This window comes from Silene latifolia, chromosome Y, assembly GCF_048544455.1.
Source record: "Silene latifolia isolate original U9 population chromosome Y, ASM4854445v1, whole genome shotgun sequence".
NCBI lineage: Eukaryota > Viridiplantae > Streptophyta > Magnoliopsida > Caryophyllales > Caryophyllaceae > Silene > Silene latifolia.
In genome coordinates, this window is record NC_133538.1 from 32,304,695 (window position 1) to 32,325,107 (window position 20,413).

The window sequence follows — 20,413 nt, forward strand, 5'->3', positions numbered from 1 at the left end:
GGATAAAGTGCTTAAGTCGGTTAAATACACATCTTTGACACGTCTTCCTTCAAGAATTACCTCTTTGGTTGTAGCACCAATAATTCGACCACAAATTTGCATTAAACTCAACAATGTTTCCACAATCACACAATTGAGAAATGCTACAGATATTATGTTTCAAACCTTTGACAAGCAGCACATTGTCGACACAAAGTAACGATGACTTACCAACCTTTCCAATGCCTATTACATCACCTTTCATGTTGTCACCAAATTTCACTGTGCCACCATTATAAGCTTCAAGTGAGAGCAATTGGCTTTTGTCACCCGTCGTGTGGCGAGAACATCCACTATCCAAGTACCAATTGCGGCCGCCTCTCACCAAGCCCTACACAAGATTTAGACTTTTAGTTTAGGAACCCGGATAAATTTGGGTCCCCTTTTACGATCTACTTGTGTTAGTAAGTCTTTACGAATCCATATTTGCTTTACAACTTTAGTGTTTTTGTCAATGTCATTGAAACGTTTTTTACAAGCATTAAAAACGTGACCAGTTTTACCACAATAATTGCAAATGGTTTATTCGGGAAGACCTACATATTTCCTCCTTCGAAAGTCGGTTTTGATAGGATCCGGTTTCTGAACGTAACAGTGTGACTGGTTTTTCCATTTAAAACCGAGACTGGCAACTCTATCACAACTCTCGATCTGATTTGTGAGGAAATTTAAAATGTTTTGACTTTCTTCCCATTTTTTCGATATATTCTTAGCCTCAACAAGGTCCTTGCTTAGTTCGTCGACTTTAAAAGTGAGATACTTATTCTTCTCTTTAGAACTTTCGAGCTCCTTTTTCATTATAACATATTTGGATTTTAGCTCCATGAAAGTCTCAAATTTTTGTTGAACTTTTAGCTTTAGACTTGAGATGCATCTATCTAGGTGAACAATATTGGATCTAGAAGAACTACATTTGGGAGATTCATTTTGAATGATTGTCCAACATTGATAGTCAATACTTTTGATATAATTCTCCATTTTGAGCTTCCACCAACCAAAATTCGCACCGGCAAAGACCGGGATCTTGGAGTGTTTTTTGGAGTCCATATCCCAAGAATCAATCTCTTAGGTGATTAGCCTCGATCAAGAGCACGAGGCTCTGATATCAATTGAAGGGTTTAGGATCCCAAAGTACCTAAGAGGGGGGGTGAATTAGGTACCTTTTAAACATTTTAACTTAACTTAATTGATTTAAGTTAGTTAAGTGAAATAATATCTTAAATACCTAACACAACCTCTTTTGAATGAAGATTAAAAGAAGTGTCGTTGGTTATGATTAAGGCAACAGTGAAACAGACTGTAACTTGTTGTCTTTGTATAAACTGTAAACAACAGACCAACGTGACAGTATAGTAGACTGTTACATTGAATATGATAAAAACAACGAATTTAAGAATTGCAGTGGAGATAACAAGTAAAACAAGTTCAACACAATCGGTTTTAAATTGGTTCGGCCTACACTCTATAGGCCTACATCCAATCTACTTCTCATTAATAATTTGATAACGCTATTAACTCTAATTATAATTATTCTATTACAACGAGATTTCTCCACAATCTACTTTGATTATGCTACTTAAGAAACTACTCCGTTTCTAAAGCTCATCTAGTTCTCAAATAGTTACAAGATCAATTATCTCTAATTTGTTAACTTAAGAATGGGAGAGACTCAATGCCGATCTAACTATGAGAAGGAAGATATTAAGCTAAGCCATACTTGAAGAATGAACTATTGTGAGGCTTATAAGAGATAAGAAAAGTTTGCAACTATAATGTGTGCTTCCCCTTTTGGTTCCCTCTTAATGAGACAATCAAGATCAACTTATCATTTAAATCCATGATTAATAAAGAGATAATATTAGGAATTAAAAAGGAGCAAACACAAGAATAAAAGTACTAATATTAAACACTTATGAACACTAGCAAGAGTATGAACAATACCATCCGCACACATTATAGATTCACATTGAAGGGTTTAGGATCCCAAAGTACCTAAGAGGGGGAGGGGTGAATTAGGTACCTTTTAAATATTTTAACTTAAATTAATTGATTTAAGTTAGTTAAGTGAAATGATATCTTAATAACTGAGAATGATTAGAGATAGAGAGAGAAAGTCCTAAAAAAGAGTGATTTTTCTACGCATAAACCCTAAAATTGTTGAAATCATGACGGTAATCAAATCTTCATCGATTTCTTCACCAAAAAATACGCAATAAAATAGTAGTAATAAGTTTTCGTGTCTTTCTCATAATTTGGATGAATTTCCAATTCTATCTCATCCAAAAGGTCCTACTTCTGCGGATGTCATTCGGGAAAAATCGGTTCATGAAGTGGTAGGGATTCCACCTCTGAACTTGGATGTACTGGTTTAAGACATTCCGTATGAGGAGGAAGGGTATGTACCAGTTCTAGAAGTGATAGAGGAGGAACCGTCTGTTATTCCAGAGGATGCTGCGCCTGGGTTACTTCAGTTCACGGCAGCTGAAGTCAAAGTGGAGCTTGATTACTGGAAGCATTCGGTTTATTGCTTTATTTTGGGTGCAAACCCTCCATGGGACATTGTTGAAGGCTTCATTAGGCGTCTGTGGATTAACCATCAGGTAGACAGGCTATCCTTTTTACCTAATGGTGTTTTTCTAGTGCGATTTAAGTCTAAGGCTGTGTTAAAGCAGGGTCATTTCTTGTTTGATAACAAACCTCTTATAGTTAGACCTTGGTCTCCTGAGATTGAACTAGTTAAGCATGAGGTCAAGTCTGTGCCGGTCTGGATTCGTCTACTTAATCTTCCACTCAAGTTCTGGGGAAAGGGGATTGCTCGTATTTCTGGACTTGTAGGGAAATTTATTAAGTGTGACATAGCAATTGAGGAGAGAACTAGGCTTGGCTATGCTAGAGTTATGATTGAGATGAATTTGGGTGACCCTTTACCTGATAAAGTGTCTTTTTTGGTTGAGAATGGTGTGTTAGTAGAAATAGTGATGGAGTATGAGTGGAAACCTATTGTTTGCTTGAAATGCAAGGGTGTTGGTCACAGTGCTGAGGACTACAGGAAAAAGAACCAAAAAAACTAAATCAGTTGTGCCTGCAAAACAACCAGCTCCTGCAAAGCAACCTGTGGTTACCAAAGTTTGGAGACCTAAAGCTGCTACTGGTGGTCAGAGACAGAAGAGTCAGGTTCCTGTTGCTCAGACTCCAGTAGCTACTGTTCCAGTTGATGTTCCTCTGACTACTCCTGTGGTTTGGCATAAGGATGGGACCTATACAATGGGTTTCACCCCTGCTAGGCCTATAGTGAGGATGACCAGGCAAGAGAACTCTGATGGGGGGTATAGTGTTCATAAATTTGGTCAACAAACTTTTCTAGAAGCTTTAAACAAATCCGGTTCACCCAAGGAAGGAATTGGGACAAGTGGTAGTGTTCCTCACCAGGTGGTGGGGAATGCATAACCTTGGATTTTGGAATGTTAGGGGGCTAAATAAACCTACAAAACAGAGAGTTGTTAAATCATTCTTACTTAAGCATAATGTGGGTTTGTTTGGTCTCCTTGAGACAAAGGTTAAGGCCTTGTCTCAAAATAGTATCAGTGGTATTGTTATTGATGGATGGAGTTTAACCACTAATAATAGTTGTCACAAAGGGGTAGAGTATGGGTTATCTGGAATCCAAGTATTTTTCATGTGGATATTGTCAATTACTCTGCACAATGTATTAATATGAAAGTTGTGGAGATTGCTTCTAATAAGCTCTTCTACTTGTCTATGGTCTATGCTTTTAATGATTTACAAGCAAGAGGGCCTCTTTGAAAGCAGCTCATTAATTTTGCCTCTGTTGTTGATGGAGCTTGGGCAGTGTGTGGAGATTTTAATTGTGTTCTCTCACACTCTGAAAGGTTAGGAGGCAGTAGTACTGATGCTGAAATTGATGCTTTCCAGGGCTGTCTTACTAGTTGTGGTCTTGTGTATTCTCCTGCTATGGGATCCTTTTTCACCTGGAATAATAAGTAAGAGGTGAATGCAAGGGTGTATAGTAGGCTTGATCGCTTTTTGATTAACTCTGATTGGAGTTGCTCTATGTCAGATAATTATGCACATTTCCTACCTGAAGGTAACTTTGATCACACTCCCTGCATTCTCAAAAAGGCAGGACAGCTTCTTGCTACCAATAGGCCTTTCATATATTTTCAGATGTGGGGGAAATCTCCACTTTTTCTTCCTGGGATGGCTGTTTGGTGGGATGTTGAGTGCACTGGTACCAGAATGTATGTTTTAATTAAGAAGCTTAAAAATCTTAAGCAGCACCTCAAGCATTTTAATAAAGATCGGTTCCACAATATTGAGCAAAGGTGTCGCTATTGCTTTGAAGAATTTGGAGTTTATCCAATCCAAAATTGCTCTTGATCCTACTAATGTGGATTGGTTGATGAAGGAAGCTCCAGCTGCCAAGGAGTATTCTGAGCTGCAGCAAGCCTGCCATCTTTTCCTTAGCCAAAAAGCCAAGGCTGCTTGGTTAAAAGATGGAGATCAAAACACTAAGTACTTCCATGGTGTCATAAGGAGTAAATTCTTGAGGAATCAAGTGCTTGCAATCAAAGATCTGCATGGAATTGAGCATACTGATCCTGTTAGGATTCAGAATGCTTTTTTGGAATTTTATATTAACTTGCTAGGCACTGAGAGTGTTACTGATAAGGTTAATGCTAGAATAATTCAGACAGGTAGGACTTGCACTGAGGAGCAAGCTACTGGTTTGCTTCTGACTGTAACCAAGAAAGAAATTAAAGATGCCATTTTCTCTATTCCAGATCACAAGGCTCCAGGGCCTGATGGGTTCTCTAGTTCCTTCTATAAAGATGCCTGGAGTATCATTGGGGATGAGGTGAGTGCTGCTGTTATGGACTTTTTTCAAAAAGGGAAATTGCTCAAACAAGTTAATACTACCATCCTTACTCTCATTCCCAAATGTAAGATGCCTACTCATGTCACTCAGTTTCGTTCTATTGCTTGTTGCAATGTAGTTTATAAGTGTATTTCTAAGCTTATTTGCAACAGACTTTCTACTGTGCTGCCTGAGCTTGTTAGTGTGAATCAAGGGGGTTTTATGATAGGAAGGAGTATCATTGAAAACATCTTAGTCTGTCAGGATTTAGTAAGATTGTATAATAGACAGGCTTGCTCCCCCAGGTGTATGTTTAAAATAGATCTAATGAAAGTATATGATTCTGTTAGTTGGACATTCTTAGATGAGTTGCTGGAAGCCTTCAAGTTCCCTAAGCACTTCAGGGAGCTGATCATGGAATGTGCTGGGAGTGGCTCATATTCTATTTCTCTAAATGGTGACACTTTTGGCTTCTTCAAGGGCAAAAAGGGTTTGAGACAGGGTGATCCCATGTCACCTCTTCTCTTTACCTTGTGTATGGAATATCTGAGCAGGATTTTAACCTGTGCCACTGGAAAGTTAAAGTTTCATTATCATCCTCTTTGTAAACAGTTGAAGCTTTCACATCTGATGTTTGCAGATGATTTACTAATGTTCTGTAAGGGAGATGCTGCTTCAATGATGGTTTTACTCAGAGCTTTCTCTTCTTTTTCCTTGGCATCTGGTTTGAAAATGAACTCTACCAAGTCTGAAGTCTATTTTAATGGAGTTCCTAATTCTTTAAAGAAGGAAATTCTTTCAAACTCTGGGTTTAGTGAAGGGCAGCTTCCATTTAAATACTTGGGTGTGCCAATTACTGCTGGGAGATTGAAGAAACTTTCTTATGCTGGAAGGTTGACCTTGGTGGAATCTGTTTTGGCTACTATGCATAGGTATTGGGCCTCTATCTTTGTTTTACCAAAGGGTGTGCTGAGTAGAGTAGATGCCATCTGCAGGAATTTTCTTTGGGAGGGTCATGCTGAGTATAGTAGTGTTCCTAGATTGGCCTGGCATAAGGTTTGTGTCCCAAAAAGAGAAGGTGGATTGGGACTGAAAGAGAGTCATGTTTGGAATGTAGCAACTATAGGTAAACTTATTTGGTGGTTGGCTGTTAAACCAGACAAGTTGTGGGTCAGATGGGTACACCATATTTACATAAAAAATTGGCCTGGTTGCATCATAACCCTTCCTCTGATGCCAGTTGGCATTGGAAGAAGATTTGTAAGGTCAGGGATCTCATTAAGGATGGGTTTGTATCTAATGAATGGAGTATTGGTAATAGGGAGTATACTATCAAGAGTTGCTACAACTGGATTAGACAACCTAGACCAGAGGTGTCCTGGTTTAGGTCGGTTTGGCACTCACTAGTCTTGCCTAAGCATGCTTTTGTGGCCTGGCTGGTGAGTAGTAATGCGCTACTGTTGAAGGACAAGCTGTATCAATTAGCAGTAGCTCCTGATGACCTTTGCTGTGTGTGTCACCTTCAGAGAGAAACTCATAACCACCTTTTTCAGGAATGAAGCTTCACTCAGAGGTTAGTTCATTCTGTTTTGGATGGTTTAGGTTCTCCTATTGGACAGCATGATTGGATTCATTGCGTAGCTCGGAGGAGATGGAGCAGGTTGAGAAAGGCTGTGATTAATGCGTCATTCTAGCCTGCTGGTATGTGACTTGGATGCAGAGGAATGAGGCACGTCTGAATGGTAGAGTTGCCAGACCTGAACACTTGGCTGCTCACATCAAGAGTGTCTTAAGAAGTCGTGTTACTGTTTGTAAATCAAATTTGGTCTCTCCCAGAGATGAAGTTTGGTTGAATAGGGTGCAATTAGTGTAATATTAGCATCTACAAAATTGTACTGGTTGGAAAATGGACTGTGTGTATATTGCTTTGATAATTAATGGAAAGTTTACATTTTAGCAAAAAAAAAAAGAAATGATATCTTAAATACCTAACACAACCTCTTTTGAATGAAGATTAAAAGAAGTGTCGTTGGTTATGATTAAGGCAACAGTGAAACTGACTGTAACTTGTTGTCTTTGTATAAACTGTAAACAACAGACCAACGTGATAGTATTGTACACTGTTACTTTAAATATGATAAAAACAACGAATTTAAGAATTGCAGCGGAGATAACAAGTAAAATAAGTTCAACACAATCGGTTTTGAATTGGTTCGGCCTACACTCTATAGGCCTACGTCCAATCTACTTCTCATTAATAATTTGATAACGCTATTAACTCTAATTACAATTATTCTATTACAACGAGATTTCTCCACAATCTACTCCGATTGTGCTACTTAAGAAACTACTCCGTTTCTAAAGCTCATCTAGTTCTCAAATAGTTACAAGATCAAATCTCTAATTTTTTCACTTAAGAATGGGAGAGACTCAATGTCGATCTAACTATGAGAAGGAAGATATTAAACTAAGCCATACTTGATGAATGAACTAATTTGAGACTTATAAGATATAAGAAAAGTTTGCAACTAAAGGTTTTAGACACTTGAAAATATTAAGAGCTTTTGCAAATGTTTTCTATTTCTTTCTCAAATTTTAAGCAATGAAAAATGTGATTTGTTTAAGAAGTGAAGCTCTCCTTTTATAGAGAGAAAAAAGGGATCTTTTTTTATTTTAAAATAAATAAAACAAATTCAAGTTTAATGGGTTAACAAGGACAAGTAAGATGTGACAAAGGATTTCAGATTTGAACCTTCTCACTTGCACCAAAATAGACAATTAGAAAAGAAAAACAAGGAAAGCTTTCTTTTCCTTCTTTGCCAAGAGTCACACATGTGACTTAGACAAATTGTAATACCACAGATTATGAGCTGTTGGGTACTCTATCGAGTAAGTTAGTTTTGCGTTCAGGAGAGTGTTCTGCCTGATTGATACTCGATCGAGTAAGGGCAACTCGATCGAGTAGGCGGTACTCAATCGAGTACCTCAGTTACTCGATCGAGTAAGTCCGCGTAGAAGTCTTCCGCTGTATTGTCATGACATTTTATTTATTTCAGTTGGTTTTGGCTTGGAACATTTGTATCGTATTCTTTCAGTTTTGGTATTATTGTAAACACTTTAAATTTATTTACTTAAAGTACGTTTCATGATGCTCGCTTTTGATTACTATGCCTCGGGTAACCGAGATAGTAGCATTCTCATGCATTAGGTGGTCTTGGTAAGGCAACTTGGTGTATGGGGGTGTTACAAAGTGGTATCAGAGCGACGATTTTGGAACCTATAACTAATGAACCTAATGAACTTAAAGAGTTAAATTAAAATGAACCCGGGTAAGAGTTGGTAGTAGCTAATGCAAAGGTTTAGGAGACGTCATAAAGTCGCGAACTCGCCCTACAACTTTGAACCGGTCACTATGGGGTGTCATGGGATCGCTATGTGTTTCTTATTGTTCATGTGCATATGTCGATTGAAGTATATGATGGATGTTGTGGTGGAAAAGATAAAAGTAAATGTTGCATGATGATATGAATTGTGGTATAAGCATGTTTATAAGACGAAAGTGAATTTATAATGTGGCATTTCTAGTAACATGTGAATAGGAGTTGTAATGTATAATATGTTTTTGTTTCTACGAAAAGCTATAGAGTTAAAGGCATGTGGGTAGTGTAGCATCTTCAGCATGACTCGTTCGAGTGGGGTGAACTCGATCGAGTAGGTTAGACTCGATCGAGTGGGCTGAGCTCGATCGAGTGGGTAATGTATACGTTGGGCAGTAGCTACTATTTTGTGCAACTCGATCGAGTCAAGGGAGTACTCGAACGAGTGTCCGGTACTCGACTGAGTACATATGTGACTCGATTGAGTACGTTTTATGATAGTTCTGGGCAGGTTCTAGAGTTGGGGTACTCGATCGAGTTGTTGGTTTACTCGATTGAGTGACTCCTACTCGATCGAGTGTGTGTTGTTACTTGATCGATTAAGTTCTATGTGGGTCATATTTGCTTTGAGTCGTAGGCTATGTGCTTACGTTTATCTCCCTTTTATAGCTCAAAGATATGCCGCCAAAGAGATCAGCGTTTTACGTTAGGGAGGAGATGAGTGTTGATGAGATTTCCAAGATAGTTGAGCATCAGGACGCGCTTACCGAAACCCTCAAGAAGATGAGGAAAGATAAGGAGGTCGGGTAGACTTTGCCAAGATGAGCATTACGATATCTCTCTTAAACCTCACTACCTATGTGGGTACGGGTGCGCCGATTTTGCTCGACAACTGGCACCGGGAGATGGAGAACATCTTGGGAGTGGTACACTGTCCGGAAGAGTTTAAGGTGGAACAAGCTGCGTTCTACCTGAGAGATTCAGCTGGGGAATGGTGGAACAAGGTGAAGGAGAGTGCGTTGGACATCTATAGGAGATAGGGTAAGACTGCAATTCCGTCGTCTGAGTTCAAGAGGGCTATGAGGCAGAAGTTCATTCCGGAGCATGTTCGTAGGAAAATCCGTGATGAGTTTGATTCCTTCAAGATGACCGGAGATATGACAGTGACCGAGTACTATCACAAGTTCAATGAAAAGGTCGGATATGCTGAGGATATGGGGCTAAATCAGGAGAATTTAGCACTTTGATTCGAGAAGGGGTTGACTTAGAAGATCATGGAGAAGCTAGCGGTGGGGACTCTTACAGATGTGAAAGAAGCTTATGAGAGGGCTGGACGAGCTGAGAGGTTGGTCGAGATGGCCAAGGAAAACAAAGAGAGGGACTCCGAGAAGAGAAAGGCTAAGAGTGACGGCGGGGCACAATCTAGTTACAAGAGGGGTAACAACAACAATCAGGCAAGAGCCTATTCTTCTGGGTCGGGTTTTAGTGGAGGTTCTTCATATGGGCGCGGTTGTGGTAGTAGCAGCAGCTGGGGTATGACATGTTTTAACTGTGGCGGTATGGGTCACAAGAGGCATGAGTGTACGAGGGCTATGGGAAGAGGCTTTCAGAGACAGTCTCAGGGGAGCTTTTCACAGGGACCAACGCAGAGCTATGCTAGCACCCGACCAGCTGGGTCATGGAACAATCAAGGAGGGCAAAGTAACAACGGTGGGTTCAACCGCAATGGCGGTAATTCTTATCAGAAACCGGTGGGTAACAACAATCAGGGGTTAGCTGCCAAGCCTTCTACATCTGCCAGCACAGTGCAAGGGAGTGGACAAAAGAGCAGTGGTAAGTTGTTTATGATGGACAAGCAAGCTGCTGAGGATGATGCACACATGATCACCGGTACTTTTCTTGTTAACAACGTTTCTACCTTTGTTTCGTTTGATTCGGGGGCGTCGCACTCGTTTGTATCATCGAGTCATGCTAAGTCTTTGGGTTTGAGAGAGTTTGAGTCTGTAAAAGATGTTGTTTTTATACCGTCGGGTGAGTCAGTGTCTTGTGGGAAGTTGTATAGAGGGGTGTCCATGGTTATTGGGCAAGTTGATCTTCCAGTTGACTTGTTGGAGTTCCCTATGAATGGTTTTGAGATGATAGTTGGGATGGATTGGTTGGGTAAGTATAAGGCTAGGATAGACTGTCACCAAAAGAAGGTTTCTTTGAGAGGTCCTAAGGGAGTTAGTGTGACTTATCGTGGGTTTGTTATCAAACCCAAATCCAAAGTGATTGCAGCGGTGGGATTAAAGTCATACTTGAGGAAGAGGTGTCCTTTGATCCTATCCCATGTGAAAGACACTAGTATGGTGGAACCAACAACAGCTGAGATACCAGTGGTGGGAGAGTTTCCAGATGTTTTTCCAGATGAGATACCGGGTTTACCACTGAAGAGAGAGATAGACTTCAGTGTAGAGTTGAAACTGAGGATGGGACCAATCTCTAAGGCCCCGTACCTTATGGGTCCTAAGGAGTTAGAGGAGCTGAAGAAACAGTTGAATGATTTGGTGGATAAGGGATACATTAGACCAAGTGTATCACCGTGGAGTGGACCAGTCTTTTTCGTGAAGAAGAAAGATGGGAGCTTGAGGTTGTGCATAGACTACAGAGAGCTGAGCCGTGTTACATTGAAGAACATGTATCTTTTAACAAGGATAGATGATCTTTTTTACCAGTTGAGTGAAGCAGGTGTCTTTTCAAATATTGATCGAAGGTCGGGGTACCATCAAGTGAGGATCTGGGATGAAGACATACCAAAGACAGCGTTTCGATCGAGGTATGGTCACTATGATTATGTGGTGATGCTGTTTGGCTTGTCTAATGCGCCAGCAGTGTTTATGGATCTGAGGAACCGAGTTTTCAGTTAGTACTTGGATCAGTTTGTGGTGGTGTTTATAGATGACATCTTAGTCTACTCTAAGACTAAGGAGGAGCATGAGGAGCATTTACGATTAGTGTTGCGAACTCTCAGTGACAAACAATTGTATGCTAAGTTATCTAAGTGTGAGTTCTGGTTAAAGAAAGTGGCTTTTCTGGGTCATGTGATCTCTAAGGAGGGTATAGATGTGGATCCTTGCAAGATTGAGGCAGTGTCTAACTGGAAGGCACCAAAGAATGTGGCCGAGATCAGGAGTTTCTTGGGTTTGGCAGGGTACTATCGATGGTTCGTGAAGGACTTTTCCAAGATCGCCAGGCCTATGACAGCGTTGATGCGGAAAGAGAACAGGTTTCATTGGGATAAAAGTTATGAGACGGTGTTCTAAACATTAAAGGAGCGTTTGACCACAGCTCCAGTCTTAGCTTTACCTGAAGGAAGTGAGAACTTCGAGGTGTATACAGATGCTTTAAAGAACGGGTTGGGTTGTGTGTTGATACAAAACGGGAAAGTCATTTCCTATGCTACTTCTAGGCAATTGAAGTCTTATGAAGAGAACTATCCGACACTTGATCTAGAGTTTGGTGCAGTTGTGTTTGCTCTCAAGATTTGGAGACACTACCTTTATGGGGCGACCTTTAAGGTGTTTTCTGATCACAAGAGTCTCAAGTACATCTTTACTCAAAAGGAGTTGAACATGAGACAGAGGAGGCAGATGGAGCTTATAGGAGACTATGGCATGGATATCATATACCATGAAGGGAAGGCCAATGTGGTGGCCGATGCGTTGAGCAAGAAGAGTGTGCATTCTCTATGCACAACTATGTCACTCATGAGGCTGAAAGATGAAGTGACCAAGATGGGTATATATGTGATCCAGAAAGGGGACTAGAGGTGATTTGACAGTTCAGCCGGATCTTTATGATGATATTCGCAGGAAACATGCTTTTAATCCCAAGATTCAAGAGTGGCGAGTTGGAGTAGAGAAATGGATGGTGTCCCAGTTCTCTATTCATTCAAATGGGAGTGTTCGGTTTGATGGGAGATGGTGTGTACCTAAGGATGAAGAGTTGAAAAAGATAATCATGACAGAGGTTCATTGCACACTGTATTCAGTACATCCATGTTGTGACAAGCTTTATAGAGACCTTAAGAACACGTTTTGGTGGCCGGGGATGAAGAGGGAGACAGCTGAGTTTGTGGCTAGATGTTTGACTTGCCAGAGAGTCAAAGGGGAACAGCGAAGACCGCAATCTAAGATTCGGTCCCTTGAGGTACCTGAGTGGAAATAGGAATATATCTCCATGGATTTCATAGTGGGTTTATCGAGGAGGCAGCAAAGTAATAACATGATATGGGTGATCGTTGACCGTTTGACTAAGTCAGCTCATTTTATTCCAATGAAAGATACGTGTAGTAAGGTGTAGTTGGCAATTGGTTACGGGAAGAATGTAGTGAGGTTACATAGGGTGCCAAAGGACATTGTGTCATATCGGGATGCGAGGTTCATTTCTCGATTTTGGCAAGAGTTGCAGGAACTGATGAGGACTACCTTGAAGATGAGCACTGCATTTCATCCTGCAACAGATGGGCAGATAGAGAGGATAATCAAGACCTTGGAGGACATGTTTAGGGCTTGTGTAATGAAGTTTTGTGGTAGCTGGGAAGATAAGTTGGATCTGATAGAGTTTTCTTACAACAACAGCTACCATACGAGTATTGGGATGACTCCGTTTGAGGCTTTGTATGGGAGAAGATGCAGGAGTCCGATTTGCGGGGATGATAGCGTTGAGGCAGTGATTTTAGGTCCACAGATGGTATAGGATATGGTTGAACATGTGAAGTTGATTCGAGAAAAGATGAAAGCAACACAAGATCGCCAAAAGAGTTGTGCGGACTTCCAACGTCGGGACATTGAGTTCCAGTTGGGGATAAGGTTCTTTTGAAAGTGTCACTTATGCGTGGGGTGATGAGATTTGGTAAGAAAGGAAAGCTAAGCCAAAAGGTCATTGGCCCTTATGAGATTTTGGATCGTGTGGGAGAGGTTGCTTATCGGTTAGCTTTGCCACCAGCTTTGGACCGTGTACATAATGTGTTTCATGTGTCTCAACTATGGAAGTATGTGAGTGATCTTTCTCATGTGCTAAAGGTTGAGAACATTGAGTTGGATGAATCCTTGTCTTACCTTGAAGTGCCTAAAGAGATCCTAGATCGCAAGGTTCGCAAAACTAGAACTGGGGAAACAGTGTTGCTGAAGGTTTTATGGTCCAATCACAACGTTGAGGAATCAACTTGGGAGGCGGAAGAAGCTATGAAGGAGCGCTTCCCGTCTCTTTTTGATCATGTATGTGTGGTTACGAGGACGTAACCATGTTTCTTTTAGGGGGTAGGAGATGATCGCATAAGGTTTTTGTACGGTTTTATTTAAGTTTTGGTAAAATTAGCGTTTGTTTTGAGTCATAATGAGTTTTGTTTGGGTTTTGTTTTTGAGTTTTTGTTGTGTTGTTGTGTCGTAGTTGAGTTAGTAAGTTTGTTTTTGGGTATGGGTTTGAACTTCGAGGACGAAGTTCATTTTTAAGGAGGGAAGACTGTAATACCACAGATTTATGAGCTGTTGGGTACTCTATCGAGTAAGGCTTACTCTGTCGAGTAAGTTACTTTTGCGTTCTGGAGAGTGTTCTGCCTGATGGATACTCGATCGAGTAAGGGCAACTCGATCGAGTAGGCGGAACTCGATCGAGTACCTCAGTTACTCGATCGAGTAAGTCGGTTTATACGGGTTTTTGCCGGGTTTGATAGCAACGCGTGAAAAGGTTATATAAACATTTCCATCAATTTCTTTTACCTTTTACTTATTCTAAACGTTTTACAAGAGAAAAAAAAGCAACGTAAGATCCTTCTCTCGCATTGCTATCAAATCCAAGGGTTAGAGTCGTCGGCTTTCAGAGTTCTTTATACCGTTGAGATCGTCGCATTGTGGGTAATATCCTTGTACCGTTTTTATGCTGATTCATTAGTTTCGGTTTAAACCGTAATTGGGTGAATTGGGGATTTTGGGAGTATTGTTGATGTTAGATTGTAATTGTATGATTATGTGATTATAGGAGGTGATTTTGTAGAGGAACGCTTTTGATCTGCTGCTTGTGATTGTTGATCGGTGATTTCATTCCAGATAGGGTTTCCCTACTCAGTTATTGTGTAAATTGTATAAGATGGTTGTTGGTTGATTGGCATGTGATTACATCGTAATTGGTTTTGGTGTTGTTGATGTTGTAATTGGTTGTTGTTTGTCTATGGTTCGCGAGGTACGCCCTTGGCTGGGTGGAGTCACTTGCGGGAGTGGCTTTGACACGTGCATTTTGTATAGTCTTTTTAGCCTATTTCAGCACGTATTTCCATGTACTTTTGTACTGTTTATATAGTATTATGCCCCGAATTGGCTACTTTGGTTCGTTTTGTCCATTTTGTAGAAATAAACGTGGAAGTAGTACAATCGTACCATTTTCGTCCCTTTTTGCATGCATTTTGAGGAGACGGGATTGTTCAGAGTGAGATCTTCCATTGGAATGCGTGAAGGAACGGTCTACGGAGCAGTCAGTCACGAGTTTGAGCTGTTTTGGAGGAAGAATACTCGATTGAGCTGTTTTATTGGCCGATCGAGTGGTTTCTATGGCTGAGGTTGGTCGATCGAGTATTATTGTACTCGATCAAGAAGTGCTGGAATTAGGAATTACTCGATCGAGTAACAATTTTGGTCGATCGAGTAGATATTTTGGAGAAGTACTCGATCGAGTTGTTTCAGACTGCTCGATCGAGTGGATTTGTCTTTCATGGGCTTTAATTAGTCCGTGAACGTGTTTTAGCTTATGGACTTAGTAATTTTTCTATTTAAACGCATAATAACTAGGTCATTAGCATTCATTTTCATATTTATTTTTCATCTTTCACAAAAAAGACTGCGTTTCTTTCTCTCTTTCACTGTAACTTTTGCTTTCGGATTTTCTCGCTCGGATTTGTTTGTTCTTTACGCCGGATTCTTGCGATTGTAATCTCCTTCTCCCTTTTTAATATTAATCTCTCTTTTATTCATCTTAATTACTTGTTTTGTTCCTTTAATTTTCTGCCCTAATTACTTTTATGGAATTTGATTATTGTTTCATCATGCTTAATGTTAGTTTATTCTTTATTATTAGTTTTGACAATATTAATAGCATGAGTAGCTAATCTATTTCATGTTTGGATTACGGAATCTACGGGAGAAATGTGACGATGTAGTAAATAGGTTAGATGAATTATTTGTGGGACTCTGTCCCCATAGCAATATAACTGTATTTACCGACTTAGTTGAGTGCACGCTTCTGAGTCACCTTTTTAATCTGGTTAAATTTAATCTTGGATCGGAAGATTGGACTAAATAGACCTGCTATGAACAGTAGACTACCCTGACGAGGACGGAAGTTAAGTTAGTGGAAATCTAGGGTAGAAAATGGACCGGAAGGACCTTTCCATATCCGTCTCACAGTAATTTATCTAAGTTGTTTACAGTTGAGTCACTGGACTACCGTAGTAAACCGAAATCCTGACATGTCCCTTCTCTATTGATAGTTTATTCTCATTTTCTGTCTTTAACGCTCTTTCTTTATTTCTCTTCCTTTAAACCCTTAATTAGTTTAGAACAGTCAAATTACAAACCCCCCATTTGTGACCAAATAGACGGACTCTTACAGATATCTTGCCTCCCTAAGGAGATCGACCTGACTTCCCTAGCTATATAGTTAGTTTAGTTAGTTATTTTTTATAGGTATACGACAGCCCTGTCAGGCTTCACGCCCTTGATTCGCCCTTTGTGATTATCGTCACAAGGGAGATGTGCACATTAATGGACTTGGGTTATTCGCTCGATGGGGATGAGCGGGGCTTAGGTGGGAACGGCAGCGGTCCCCCACTGGTGACGAGGAATACCTGTTACGATGGGTATTTTGGCAGGGCTGCACACTTTAGTGTGTAGTCAGATGATTGGTGATGTGACGGTGTTAGGGAATTGTGATTTTGTTTCTGTTTGTTGTTTATCTTATATTTTTTTTTTTTTTTGAAAGAAACCCTTACGGGTTATCATATATTACTTAAATCCAGGGCCGCAATGTTAACAAAAAACAGAGGCAAATCATCTGTCCAAAATTGCCTACCTATGGACCACGGAACAGCGTGAGCCACTTTGTGTGCCAAACTATTAGACAATCTACTAGTATAAGTAAAAACAACAGACTCAAAAAACAAACTAATTCTAAAGATATCATCGTATATCAAACAAATATCACTCCGGCCCTTTTTATTCTTCTGCAAATCAGTGACCACAATAAGACAGTCACTTTCAATAATAATATTCCGCAACCCCAGCCGTCTTGCTTCTTTGAGACCAAGATACAGAGCTTCTGCTTCCGTCATTGCCACATCCCGACCACCCTCCTCCTGAACAGCTACCGCCCACGCCACTCCCCCTTGCTCATCTCGGCATACCGCCCCCATTCCCACTCCCAGACCCTTCTTAACGCCCGCATCAACATTAATCTTCCATACACCTGCACCCGGCCTCACCCAACCGCCAAAAGACCGACCACACACCCCCCTCTCCCTCGCTGCCCCCGCTTTATCCTCTTGACAACATTGCATTTCCCAGCTTATATCCATTACTCTCCGGACTATAGCCTCACAACTCCACCCACGTCCATCAAAAACCATCTTACTCCGCTGCTCCCATATTACCCAACAAGTAGTCATAAACATCACCCTCTCCTTCTCCCCCATATCACGAATTAACAGCTCCACCCACTCCCTAACATTCCCGCCACCAACCATTCCTTGCACATCTAAGCCGACACCTTCCCATACATCATCATTCCACCCACAATCCCTCAATACATGGACACAAGACTCAGCTTCAAAATGACACCGAGGACACGAGCAATCCACCCCTCTCAAACGTGCTGCTATATTAGCCTTGACCGGCAACGCATTGTTACACAGCTGCCACATAAAGGCTTTAATACGCGGTAAAACCGGGGCAGCCTATAACGCCTTCCACAACCAACCTCCCATCGAACTATCCGACTGCTCCCCCTCCCCTCCCTCATCGGCTGCTAACAAGCGTTACCCCTCCTTCACCAAGTACTCCCCATCCTTCGCCTTATCCAAACACCAGCTATCCTCCCTAGAATGCTCACTCAGATGGATACTCATAATCCTTTCCACTTCAAAAGGCAGAAAAACCGCCTCCACCTTCTCTCGATCCCACCGTGACTCACCCACCACCATGAGCTCCGCTACTCTCATCTCAAGAGCATTATCCCCTCGTGGCGAGACAACACACCTAGAAGAAGTATTGGGTATCCACGGATCCAACCAAACCCGCGTATCAACTTCATTGCCCACCCTTTTCCTTAAGCCCAATCCCATAACACACTTTACCTCACAAATACTCCTCCAAGTATAGCTCGGATTATTCCCTACTGGCGCATCCATAAACGTGCCATTTGGAAAGTACTTACCCTTCAATACCCGCACCATCAAGCTACCATCATCGCAAATTAACCGCCAAGCCTGCTTTGCTAACAGCGCCAAGTTAAAATTTTCAAAATCACGGAAACCCATGCCCCCTCTCACCTTAGCCCGACACATAAAATCCCAAGACAACCAAGATATCTTACGCGCACCTCCAGCTGAACCCCACCAAAATCTCGATACAATAGACCGAAGCTCATTGTAAAAATTAACTGGTAGCTTAAAAACACTCATCGCATAGGTAGGAATAGATTGGGCAATTGCCTTTATCAAAGTTTTCCTACCTGCTCTGCTAAATAACTTACCACGCCAACCTTGCATTTTATTATTAAGTTTATCACGAACAATTTTGGTGAGAGCATGCTTCGATTGCCCTATAACCATCGGTAAACCCAGATACCTATCCTGCTCCGCAACAACCTTCACTCCCAAAACTCTCGCCACCTTCTCCCTTCGCCACTCCACCATGCCCTTACTAAAAGATACCGTTGTTTTCTCCTTACTTACAAGCTGTCCTGACGCCCTTTCATACTTACTCAAAACATCCATGGCAACTCGCGCCTGGTTCTCATTAGCCTTAACAAAAATAATACTATCATCTGCAAAAAACAAATGAGAAATCACTGGTGCCCCAGGTGCCACCCGAATCCCATTCAAAGCCCCCTCCTCCACTTTCCTCCTAATCATACTAGAAAGCACCTCCGCGCAGAAATAAAAAAATACGGAGACAAAGGATCACCCTGTCGCACCTCGCTCAGAAACAAAAGACTCGAGACGGAGCCCCATTAACTAACACCTCATAAGACACCGACCTCACACATCTCATGACATTAAAAATCCACTGCCCTGCAAACCCCATAGCCTGTAAAACCCTTTCCAAAAACACCCACTCAACCCTGTCATACGCTTTGTCCATATCAAGCTTCAGAGCCATATGCTCCCCACCACTTCGGGCATTCTTCATATAATGAAACATCTCAAACGCAACCAGAATATTATCAGAAATTAGCCTACCGGGGGTAAAAGAACTCTGATTCTCGGAGACTAAGTCGCCCAAAAATATTTTAAGCCGGTTAGCGAGAACCTTCGCCACTAGCTTATATAAAACATTGCACAAACTTATCGGTCGATAGTCACCAAATTTGTCCGGCGCCTTCTTTTTTGGAATTAAGACAATATAAGTTTTATTAATAACAGCAGGGAACTCACCTCCATTTAGAATCCGCAGCACCAACCGAGTAATAGATGGACCTACAATATGCCAATATGTCGATAAAAAGCGCATTCATCCCATCGTGCCCGTGGAGCCTTCAACGAATGCATTTGTTGCAGCGCATCGAATACTTCCTCTCCCCTATACACGTCCTCAAACACTGCACTCATCGCCCCTGTAACCCTATCCCGCACACCCTCCAATAACTCGCTGAAACCCACCGGCCTGGAGGACGTAAACAGCGAACCAAAATGCTTCACTTTGTTGCGCTTTGTATACCCCTCTCCCCGGTAATGACCCGTCCCTCCTCATCAACCACACGGTTTATCCTAGGTTCTTTTCTTACTTACGCCTTGACCTTCCTATGAAAGTATTTAGTATTCCGGTCCCCCTCTCTTAACCATAATGCCCGAGAACGTTGACGCCAAAAAATTTCTTCCTGCTTAAGTAAATCATTCAACTCCCTCATAACAACTTTCCTTTCCCGTACATTAATTACTGATCTCTCATTTACATTTAGCCACTCAAGCCTCTTCCTTTTTCTATTAATATCCCTCATAATCTTACCAATACTCACTCCTTTCCACTTCTGCAGCTCCCTAGCACACCTAGAAATCGTATCGACAACATCCCAGTCACTCTCCTCCCAAGCTCGCCTTATTGTATCTTCACACCCCTCTTCGCCAACCCATATCTGTTCAAAACGGAAATTCCGCTTAGAACGCCCATCCAAACCCTCTCTACCATCCAGCACTACTTTAATAGGAGAATGATCAGACCACTCCCGCCCTAAATGAACTACCTTTGCATAAGGAAAAAGTTCCCTCCATCCTTCGTTTTTCATTGCTCGATCAATCCGACATTGCCTATTATTCTCCCCGACCCTGCCCATTGTCAAAGGTAAACGCATACCCCTCCACATCTAAATCACTCAGCTCACACACATCCACCGCATCCCTAAAATTATTCATTTGCCACTGTGCCCTCGTACCCCCTTTCATTTCATTAGCAAAAAGAACTTCATTAAAATCACCCATGCAAAGCCACGGCCCCTGCGACTCACCAAGCGAGTGACCGTAATAAATACCAAGACAGTGACGGTCTGTCATCATGAGCCACCCATAAAAACCAAGACACCTCCAATCCCGATCATCCATCCGTATATCAAAATCCATAAAATGAACAAAAAGCGAACGAAAGGTGACATGAATATCTTTTTTCCACATAAAAGCAAGCCCTCCAGAACGACCCATACTATCAACAGACACACTACTATACTCGTCAAAACTCGCCATAACTAAAGCAAACTCTACACTACTCAGCTTCGTTTCACAAAGGAAAACTAAAGCTGGGGCCTCCCTCCGGATAAGATTCCGGAGACCTCCAACTGCATCGGGATTGCCCAGCCCTCTGCAGTTGAGGCTTAAGAGATTCAT

The 20,413-nt window shown here is 41.4% G+C and overlaps 3 protein-coding genes across 3 annotated transcripts; all 3 read right to left on the reverse strand.

Annotated features, from left to right (window-relative positions):
- Positions 1-16,318: 16,318 nt before the first annotated feature.
- Positions 16,319-17,239, reverse strand: LOC141627806 (uncharacterized). Its single transcript, XM_074441023.1, has one exon. It carries the CDS (start codon positions 17,237-17,239, stop codon positions 16,319-16,321), a length of 921 nt encoding a protein of 306 aa, XP_074297124.1.
- Positions 17,240-17,353: 114 nt separating this feature from the next.
- On the reverse strand, positions 17,354-19,821 carry LOC141627807 (uncharacterized). The gene is made up of 4 exons (XM_074441025.1): positions 19,328-19,821; positions 19,020-19,202; positions 18,584-18,774; positions 17,354-18,363 (listed from the first exon to the last, which is right to left on the reverse strand). Exons 1-4 carry the CDS (start codon positions 19,819-19,821, stop codon positions 17,354-17,356), a joined length of 1,878 nt encoding a protein of 625 aa, XP_074297126.1.
- Positions 19,822-19,846: 25 nt separating this feature from the next.
- On the reverse strand, positions 19,847-20,413 carry LOC141627808 (uncharacterized). Its single transcript, XM_074441026.1, has one exon. The coding sequence runs from the start codon at positions 20,411-20,413 to the stop codon at positions 19,847-19,849; it is 567 nt and encodes a 188-aa protein (XP_074297127.1).

What these genes read in the sequence shown, in the direction of transcription:
- LOC141627806 (XM_074441023.1), bottom strand. Translation starts at nt 17,239, where the DNA reads ATGTGGCAGCTGTGTAACAATGCGTTGCCGGTCAAGGCTAATATAGCA.
- LOC141627807 (XM_074441025.1), bottom strand. Translation starts at nt 19,821, where the DNA reads ATGAAAAACGAAGGATGGAGGGAACTTTTTCCTTATGCAAAGGTAGTT. An exon ending in TTTCATAGGAAGGTCAAGGC is followed by an intron (nt 19,203 to 19,327) that starts GTAAGTAAGAAA and finishes TACGTCCTCCAG; the next exon opens with GCCGGTGGGTTTCAGCGAGT. An exon ending in GATTTTTAATGTCATGAGAT is followed by an intron (nt 18,364 to 18,583) that starts GTGTGAGGTCGG and finishes TGTTTTTTGCAG; the next exon opens with ATGATAGTATTATTTTTGTT.
- LOC141627808 (XM_074441026.1), bottom strand. Translation starts at nt 20,413, where the DNA reads ATGAATCTCTTAAGCCTCAACTGCAGAGGGCTGGGCAATCCCGATGCA.